The 9978-nt window shown below is 41.8% G+C and overlaps 2 protein-coding genes across 3 annotated transcripts; one reads left to right on the top strand and one right to left on the bottom strand.

Moving 5' to 3' along the window:
- Window positions 1–115: 115 nt before the first annotated feature.
- On the top strand, window positions 116–5203 carry fbp2 (fructose-1,6-bisphosphatase 2). 2 transcript variants are annotated; one of them, XM_049763368.2, is made up of 7 exons: window positions 116–352; window positions 804–966; window positions 1054–1146; window positions 1281–1421; window positions 1503–1640; window positions 2996–3115; window positions 3563–5203. In XM_049763368.2, exons 1-7 carry the CDS (start codon window positions 180–182, stop codon window positions 3746–3748), a joined length of 1014 nt encoding a protein of 337 aa, XP_049619325.1. In that variant the 5' UTR covers window positions 116–179; the 3' UTR covers window positions 3749–5203. The 2 variants fall into 2 exon arrangements, with proteins under 2 accessions (XP_049619325.1, XP_049619326.1); XM_049763369.2 differs by lacking the exon at window positions 3563–5203 and adding an exon at window positions 3184–3525.
- Window positions 4962–8685, bottom strand: ctsla (cathepsin La). Its single transcript, XM_049763326.1, has 8 exons — window positions 8537–8685; window positions 7343–7477; window positions 7010–7132; window positions 6780–6938; window positions 5937–6161; window positions 5653–5821; window positions 5403–5520; window positions 4962–5332 (listed from the first exon to the last, which is right to left on the bottom strand). The coding sequence occupies exons 1-8, from the start codon at window positions 8666–8668 to the stop codon at window positions 5233–5235; spliced, it is 1161 nt and encodes a 386-aa protein (XP_049619283.1). The 5' UTR covers window positions 8669–8685; the 3' UTR covers window positions 4962–5232.
- Window positions 8686–9978: the final 1293 nt, after the last annotated feature.

The following is a 9978-nucleotide window of genomic DNA, read 5'->3' as shown; positions in this document are numbered from 1 at the left end:
AGAAAGTCTGCCAGCTTTGCTGGGTTCTGTATGAAACCTTTTTAACAACAGCTAGAAACAAGTCCTTGCAGCTGACACCTGACACCACACACACACAAATATAGATCCCCCTGAATCTCCCCTCACTTTGCTTTTTCCCCTCACCCAAGTCAGGACTCTAACGCGCCCCGGGAAGCACCATGTCGGACCAGTCGGCCTTTGAGACGGACGTGTGGACGCTGACCCGCTTCGTTATGGAGATGGGTCGCCAGGTCAAAGGGGCGACAGGCGAGCTGACGCAGCTGCTCAACTCCATGATGACCGCCATCAAGGCCATTTCATCGGCCGTGCGCAAGGCCGGCCTGGCCCACTTGTGAGTAACCACATGTGGGTCCCCAAAAGGAAATACTTTGTAAAGAGATTTGTAAATATATGAACAGAACAGTTGACTGTTCCCAAAAGAGAAAATTGTGCCTGATTTTTTAGAAGACTGTTTAAATGTCATTTTCTTTGTCTTAAAATGTGTTCTCGTGTGTACAAAAAACAAATAGTAGTTCGTTGACACCAAGCGGCCACAAGGTGGCGGCAATGCAGTGCTTTAAAATACAAAAAATAGTTAATGAGTTTTTCATCTATTAACGAAGGATGGGTTGAAATAAATCGACCCAAATTTGATCTTGTGAATGCCTCATAGTGAATAATCTTAAAAATTGAACTTTTACTTGTAATTCCAGTTCTAAGGGAAAAGACTGATGTAGGACAACAATGGCCTTTGTGAAGCTCACATATAAGTCAAGACGGAAATTTGTGGTGTGCACTCACAGGCAGGGCATGGCGGGCTGCGTGAACGTGACGGGGGACGACGTGAAGAAACTGGACGTGCTGTCCAATGACTTGGTGATCAACATGCTGAAGGCCTCCTACGGCACCTGCTGCATGGTCTCCGAGGAGGACAAGGGCCTCATCATCACGCCCAAAGACAAGAGGGTAGCGCTATTTGTGTGATATATTACACACATGCACGTACTACATAAAATACTATACATACAGTACAGTATGTGTTGTGTGATGCAGGGCAAGTACGTGGTGTGTTTTGACCCCCTGGATGGTTCCAGTAACATTGACTGCCTGGCTTCCATCGGCACCATCTTTGCAATCTATAAACGGGTGAGTGTCGCTAGATCACCAATCTCATCATCCAATTGATCGATCAATCCATTACCAACCCACCTATTCAGAATTGACGGCTGGTCTTGGCTTGAGTATACAGATATATACGAGTATCTATGCTGTGCTCTCAGGTGACGGAGGGCGAGCCCACCGAGGAGGATGCCCTCCAGCCGGGCAGCAACATGGTGTGCGCCGGTTACGCCCTCTATGGCAGCGCCACCTTGGTGGCCCTCAGCACCGGTGCTGGCCTCAACTTTTTCATGCTGGATCCAGTGAGTTTAAAATAAAAAAGGCACCGATTTTTTTTTTTTACCACTTGACCGCGAACAGATTTAAATTTTTGTTGTCGCTAGGCTATCGGTGAGTTCATCCTGACTGAGAGGAACGTGAAGATCAAACCCAGGGGGAAAATCTACAGTTTGAACGAGGGCTACGCAAAGTACTTCCACCCCTCTGTCAACCACTACATCAACCACAAGAAGAATCCCGAGGTCAGCTGTCATCTGTTCGTCTGTCTGTCTGTTTGTCTGTAGTGCGTGTGTGTGAGCCAGTTGTTCCTCACACTAACATCCTCTTCCTGCATGCGATGTGTACGCTCAGCACTTTTAGGCAGCACGCAGCATGTGATGCAAGGCGGCCGTCATGTGATGGTACAGTGATGACTCGGAATAGATTTTTTGGGCCGCAGCTGACAAATGCAAAGTAGAACTTTTTTTGTCACACTAAGGCACTATTTTCATTTCATTCCTTCTTGCACTGATTTAGCTCAAAATGGGTTTCAAGTATTTGTTTGGAATAATTTCATCTGCTAATTGAATTTCTTCTGTTTTTAAGTTCTTTTTATTTCACTTTTATGATAATTTTATGGATCTGTCAATGTTTTACTTGTATTATATCTATACACACATATATATATATATACATATAATATATATTTTTTTGGGGGGGTGGGGATAATTATTATTATCATTTTCATATTACATTTTACAGACATCTTTGAAATGGTTTTTGTATGAATATGTATTTTTTCATGAGCATATTATCTGTAATTTGTGAGTCTTAACAATCAATCAGTTAAACCGTCCTATTGAAAAAGAGTCATTTGAAGCAATAATTCAAAAATAATACCACTGCAGCTATTTGAAACAGTCTTTTCTTTTTACATGAGGCCTTAAGCTCAGCTCCTTTTGGAGTGTGTTGCTGCAGTGTGTGTTTGTGCGTGTGTAAAAAATTAGCCAACACGTTTGGCCTTTCGTGTGATGGCTGCGCCGTTAGTCAGCAAGCACATGACTGCAGTGCGTCACACACTGCCTTGCATGTGTCTACATGTTTAGTCAGTGCATTTTTTAGAGCCTCAATATGCCCAGAACAGTACAAAATAGTTGTAAATGAATTAAAAAAAAAAAAAAAGCACCAAGCTGTGTTTATCCAAACTTAAGCAGGATAATGGCGTGCATCTTGACGTGTTCATGGGCCACGGCGTTAGCCACTTCCTTTTTTCACCTCCGTTACAATTCGATGCCATTGATAAGGGCTTCACCAAAAATGTGTGTCGGGTACACAACTCGCGCCTGAGTAGAAAACATCCATAGATATAAATAGGTAGATACAATACACTTGCTGACACAGCAATGCTAACGTGAGCTAATGCTCATGCTATCCATTAGCTTTGATCCATTTATTATTTTGTACATTTCAATACATTTTTTTTTGTCTGATAGCTACCCATTTTTCTTTGGACCTTTATGTCATTTTTTTCTAAAATAACAAAAAGTGTTTTTGGTCCATTTGAAAAGGGTTATTTCTTTTTTGCTTTTATATTCAGCTACTGTGTTGTGTTGAACAGGACGGCGGTACGCCATACGGCGCACGTTACGTCGGTTCCATGGTGTCGGACGTCCACCGCACCATCACGTACGGGGGCATATTCATGTACCCGGCCAACCAAAAAAGCCCGGAAGGGAAGGTAAGCTTTCCATTCTGACAGCGACACTTGCTTTCCATTTCCATTGAATGCACAGAAACCCCCACCAGGTGCTACTACAGTAAAACTGGAAGCAAAAGAGAAGACAATGAAGATGGAGAAGTGAAAGCGACAGTGAGATGACAGCTGGCCAGGATGTCAAGGCCGGGGAGAAGTAAGCAGATTGGTGAACGACAATAGGGAACAAACATTTCACTTCAGAGATTCACTGGCGGCCATTACAGAGAGGAGCATTTCAAGGCTTCTGCTAGCCAAAACAGCAGCACACGCCATGTGGAATGGGATGAACATTTCATTTGTTCATTAACATTTGCAAACTCATCGATTGACTTTCCACACGCAACTCCAAACTTTCATACTAAATCTTGAATTATAATTTAATCATGAGAACACTTGTGGTATGTGTTGTGTTTTTTGTGTGTTTTGTAGCTGCGCCTACTGTACGAGTGCAACCCAATCGCATTCCTGGTGGAGCAGGCAGGTGGCGTGGCCACGACTGGCACTCAGAGGGTCCTGGACGTGCAGCCCCGGGCCCTCCACCAGCGGGTGCCCTTCGTGGTGGGCTCGCCTGACGACGTCAATGAGTATTTGACTTTTGTCAACAAGTATCAGTAATGAGTTCGTCTCTTATCATCAGTATGCCTAAGGGCTTCCACACTTTGACCAAAAAAGCCAGTCAAACATTTTAGCTCTGTTTTTTATTTTTATCCCAAACTCAGTAAAATGTTCATGTTTTTTGATAAGAAGAGAACATTTACTGTTTTTAAGCCAATTGTTTCTTTGGATTTCAGGGGTTTTTGGTTTAATCTTGCAAAATTATCGTGGTTTTTTTTAGCTAAAATATTTGTTGTTTTACAACTACACTTTGTGTTTGTGTAAAACATTCATAAGTGTTTTTTTTTCTGACATTTTAAAAGATGGAATATGTATGGAAGGTAATATCTGGCAAGATTTTCACTTTAGTCCCGCCCCCTCGTCTTTGACTAAAGCCACGCCCCTCAGTTACGTCATGAAACTGTGCATTTGTACAGTGTACGCAAACTAATGTTAACCACCGTGGCGACATTGCAAGTTGGGATGTTGACAAAACCCAAAATGTTACCCATTTGATTAATTATTTGCCATGTACAATCAATTAAAAATACTTGCTCAACTCACCTCAATGACTTGTTGTGGTTTTCCGCCGGGTCCAGCGACAGACGCAGACGTCCGCTTTGGAAATCACCATTGCATTTGTTTACCCTTGATTAGTCTCAAGGTCTGTCAAATTTCTTCTTCTGAACTTTCGTTGCTAGCCCAACGGAGAAGAAGCAAGAAAACGAGGAGTGCGTGCGACGAGCTTGTGCAGGCAGGCAGACTGCGTGCGTGCACGTGCAATTGATTGACAGGCCGTACCTTGTCTACACTCTGGCTAGTTTAGTTCCGTCGGGACAAGTAAAAGCAAGATCAATTTAATAATATTCTACTGTCACATTTATTTCGTTTTTAAACATGGCAAACTATACCTTTCAAATTTACCCAGCAAAATGTAGTACTTTTTTTTATTTTTTAAATTGCCTTTTATTTTTAATTTTATTTCATATATTCCCAACTTACTTTCTTGATGTGCCAGTGATTTTTTTCTTCTGTTGTCTGTTTTTTTTTGTACAGAAAACATTTTTAGGAAGGATTTCTACTCATTTCTTTTTATAAAAGATATTCTTTGAGCATTTTTTCTGAAAAGTCAAACAAAAACCTTTTTACTGGTTAACTGGCCAATGTAAACAAAAATCTTCAATTTGCCCCGATGAGAATAATCTCAATATTTGAAGAAAAGGCATAAAACCAATGTGTGTCACACCTTTAATGGTCGACATTAAACGAAACATTAGAAAAACCAGACATTTACAAGAATCAGCATTTCCCCACTCACTGAGCAGGATATGTACAAGTACAAAGAATAAAAGACAAAATTTGTTCAATACAAATTGGCTTAGCATTGTTTCCTTAAAAACACTCATTTGTTGACTAAAATCAAAATGCTTGAATTCCACATTGCATTTAAAAATTTGGAAAAAACAAAACAAAACACTAAATGGTGTCTATGGCGGTGGTTGTCATCAGACCAGTGGGTAGCTGGCAGCAGTGGCAATTCCGCAGTGGTTCTTGCGATCCTTGGCCATGTAGATGTAACCTTTGTCTCCCCACTTCTCGCTCCAGCTGCAGAATTAATACAAACGGGTTAGCGACGTCTCGCTCATAACAAAGACGGTAGCGTTTCAGCACCCACCTGTTTTTGACGATCCAGTACTTCCTGCCATCCACATCTTCACCCTCGTAGCCGTAACCCACCACCAGCACGCCGTGGTCCAACTCCTCGCTGCTGCACTCCTTCTCAAAGTAGATGCCTAAATCACAGCCAACCACCGAAAAGCAAAAGTCCCAAATTATTATTTTTTTTTTACATTCTAAATTCAAAAGAAACTTTTGCTTTTTACAATTTTAGAAGTCTCCAAATTTCTCGAAAGGCGAGCACTGACCTGACTGGTAGAACTGGAAGGACTCGTGTCCGGCGTCGATTGCCACGGAGACGGGCCCCACGGAGGCCACGGCCTTCATGAGCGCGTGCTCCTTGCCGCTCGGCACGTCCACGAAGCCCGTGTCGTTGGCAGAGTTGAACTTGGGGTCGTAGCGGCATGGCTGGGTGTCCTGCGGGAGGGGGAGATGAGCGGCCTCGGTTACCGTGGCGACGACCACAACAAACGCTACTAAACCACTTGAAACAATTCAATTGAATGCATTTGGACTTTATCTCGGGACGTACGGTGCCCGTGTAGGGATAGGCCTGCTCCGAGTCCAGGCCGTCGTTGTCCTCGATGTACTGGAAGGCCTGGTCCATCAGGCCTCCGTTGCAGCCCTCGTTGCCTTCGGGCCGCGAGCAGTCCACCAGGTTCTGCTCGCTCAGAGACACCAGATTGCCCGTCTTGCGGAAGTGCTGACCCTCCAGGGCCCCTGTGGTGCTGAAGGCCCAGCACGACCCGCATTGACCCTGAACGCAAACATGTACGCACGTCAATACGGGAACCCGGGAGGATCAAAAACCCTCTGTAGGTAGCCTCTCGTAGGTTTCCCCCAAACCTCAAGCATGAGAGAATGTGCTTATGCGAAAATTTAAAAAGGTGTTGAATGTGTGTAAGTGGTGTGTGTGTGTGTGAGTAGCGCATTAGCACTACAGCACAAGGACAAGTTTGTGGTTCTATGTGGACATTATATGGCAACAAGGAGGGGAGGGAGCTGGCGAGAGTGCACAATGCAGATAAACAAAGTCCACCGCTATGGCAGACATCTTATCTTTCACGCTGAGCTAAATATGATTCCATTCCACTGCGGTCGCCTCATACAAACACTTGTTTAATTACTTTGACGTGCAAAAACATGAAAATACTCACAATTTGGTTTTATTTAAGGTCAATTACTTTGTGGAAAAAAATCATAAAAATATTGAGACTATTTGGTTTTGTTTACGGTTCAAACATTTGGTAAGGAGACTCCCATATAGCCAATGAAAGGTCACCCAATTATTAGAAACAGAGCCACTATGTAAAGTCATCGTTTCCCAACTCCATCTTGGCACAAATCCTGGACTAGTCTGTGCGGACGAGGTTACCTGGTCCTTGACGGGGGTGACGTAGCCCTTGTCTCTCCAGTCCACCGAGCGCGGCGCCTCCAAGAAGTTGGGCTCCATGAAGAGAGCTCCTTTGACCTTCCTCTGCACCTTGTTGCTGCGCTTGTAGCCGTTCATGATCTGCCGGAACTCCTCGTGAGTCTGAAGACAAGCGTGGCAGAGTTAAGAAGGCGCCTGCGATGAGATGTTCGTCGGCCGGCTCCGGCACGTACCATGTCTCCAAAGTGGTTCATGCCCAGGCTGTAAGTGTGCTTGCCCATGGAGTGTTCCAGATTGTGCAGCTCAATCTTCCTCAAGTTCTTCTCCCACACCATCCTCCTCCAGCCTTCCTCCTTCTACAACGACGACATCGACAGGCGTGTCTCAACAAAGCAGAGCGTGAAGATTCCAAAATGGAATTTTTTAAGATTTATCTGCTATTGTATTAAAAGCAGTTGATAATAAATAATGTAATAAAGACGATGCATTTTGCAGAAGACGTGAATGCTGGGGAAACGTTCACACATATTATAATGGGCCCGAATTCTTTCATTTCCTCGTGGTACCTGGTGGTACTCCTTCGAGTGCCAGCTCTTCCACAGGTCCCAGTGCTGGTCCAGCTGAGGGTCCAGGGAGGGGGCCGAGGCGGCGGCGCTCAGGCACAAAGCCAACGCGATGAGAGGCAACATGTTGGTGGCTACCTATAAAGAAAAGAAAGATAAATATTCTAAGATAAAAACACATCATCACCCTGACACCTTTTGGCATTCTCACGTAACTTGTTGACGGCTTCATTTAACACATGCACTGCTTAATCAATAATTCTAATTGTTCTTCAAAATAAAATCTCCTTACAACCACAATAAACATTTTCAAACTTAAATGACAAAACACATTTACATTTTGTAATATTAGGCGTTGGATCTTTGGATTCTATATAATGTATTTGTTAGAAATATTAATAATACAACAGATCGCATAATAACCTTTGTTATTATTATTAAAATGATTATTACTGGTGGCGCAGTAAGTGTACCTAATAAATTGTCCACTGACTGAGTAATACGAAACCCAGCGTTGAGCTTCCAGTACATAAACAAACTCGAACAACAACATCCTCTCAAATACTCCATTATTCGAATCGTGCTGTATTATACAAAACAGTTCCTATCAAATTATGTTAATGTAGCTTTGTAAAAGAATTCGAACAATGGTAATTTCGAAACAGGCTGGGATGTTTTTTTTTTTTTTTTTTCTCTTCCCTGTTTTTTTTTTTTTTTTTTTGCCTAGTCACGGGATCTGCGAAGGCGAGCCAAGAAAGTAAGCCATTGAAAACTCCCGTCCATACGTCGTGGAAAAAGATCAATTTGAACGAAATAATGCAAACCATAAACATATTTCCTCGCCATATTTACTTTCGCACCCGTTCAAATTGTAAAAACAAACTGGTAAGTGCCTGTTGTTGTCTTTTGATTGAGCCGAGAGGCCTGTGAAAGGCAAGCCGAATCGAAGGTGACTACCGAAACTATCGAACCCTGATCAAAACGTCGATATATTTGATTTGGAAATCCAAATTCTAACTTAATGTATACTTAAATACGCTTTTCTCCAATGTACTTCGTGTCTCCACGCTATTATTGCTGTGCGACAAATCCCCACGATTATATTAACAAATTAAAGGCATGAATCAAGATGAACATTAGTCACAAATAATTAGCAACGCTTAACATTGAATTTAAAAAAAATAAATTAATACTTACTGGCAGCCCGTAGAGACGATGCGGATAAACGGGAAAGGGGGAAAATATCCTACTGCAGCTGGGCCACACAAACTTATAAAGGATTTGAGTGGCAGTCAACCTCCCGCCCACCGACGTGTCTGATTGGCCCATTACTTGTTTGTTCTTACTCAAGATGGCCCTTTGGGTGACGTCATCTCAGATGCACGTGATTCCTCATTGGAATGACGCGACAAAAAAACAACAACGTTAACGACGACTAGCCCCTAAAAATGACATCAATTCAAACCGTTTCGTAATACCACGAATGATGCATACGAGATTGGTCGTAATGGCTATTTCATTCGTCTTTTTCTTTTTACTTTACGTGATAATGACACGTTTGGGCAAAACAGTAGTGTGCACTCGTTATCTGCACCGGGTACGCCCGTTTGCTTGCGCAAATATCAGGGAAGATAAATAATGGTCAATAATTAAAAGTAAACAAAACTAAGCAAAAAAAACTTTTCAAGTGTTATCGTAAAGAAGAGGAAAGTAGGTTTGGACTTTGAACGCCCGTCACAACAACATCTTGCTTGATTATCGACCCATTTGGGAAGTCATTGTCGGATTTTTGTTTTCTTGATTAGCTACGTTATCTGAGTTGAAGGTTGAAAACACGTGGAATGACATTTTAAAACGATATATTGAAATGTTGGTATTTATTCATTTAAAAATTTCGTTAACCTTAGCATAGAGATTGCAAACAAGCACTGGGGTAACAGACTTTTTTTTTTCTTAAACAAAAACCCCACATGAATTTATTAAAGATATTTATGATTATTTTTTGTAGAGTTTCATAAAAATATTGTTTAAAAAGTGCTCTTTGCTAATGTCTTGCTCATTATCTGAGTTTAGCGACTTTAGATCAGATTATCGTAGAGATTGGAAATAAATATAGCAATTAGTAGTAGCAATTGGTATTTTTATTTTAAACTTTTATCTGAAACTTTTCAGCCAATCAGTTTAAAGAGAAACTATGTTGAGAAATAATCAAATTGCACTAATTTACTCTTATTTGAATGTTTTTTTGTACTGGTAAAAAAAAAAAAAAAGTTCCCCATGTTAGAGTGATCGCCTGATGACTGAGCATTTTTTTTATTTTAGAAAAGTCTGGATAGCACGCTCATGTAAAGAAAGCCAAAAACAGGAAATCGTTTTTTTCTTCTTTAAGTTATGCTGACTAAGCATGTTTTTTTTGTTGTTGTTCATTCAGTACATTCTTCACAAGTCAGCTGATTAGATTATCAGGTTAAAGGTCAGTAGACCACGTCTACACACACTTGTGGCACTAAAGACCACCCACCACAGCACTCAACTTAATCAATGCTAAGGAGTCAAAATAAACAATTTGTTAATTCTGTATAACGTGCAAGTTTTGTTTTGTGATGATTGCTTCATGTTAAACAACAGTGCCACTTGGC

This window comes from Syngnathus scovelli, chromosome 3 (genome assembly GCF_024217435.2).
Source record: "Syngnathus scovelli strain Florida chromosome 3, RoL_Ssco_1.2, whole genome shotgun sequence".
NCBI lineage: Eukaryota > Metazoa > Chordata > Actinopteri > Syngnathiformes > Syngnathidae > Syngnathus > Syngnathus scovelli.
This window is presented reverse-complemented; position numbering and strand designations above follow the sequence as displayed.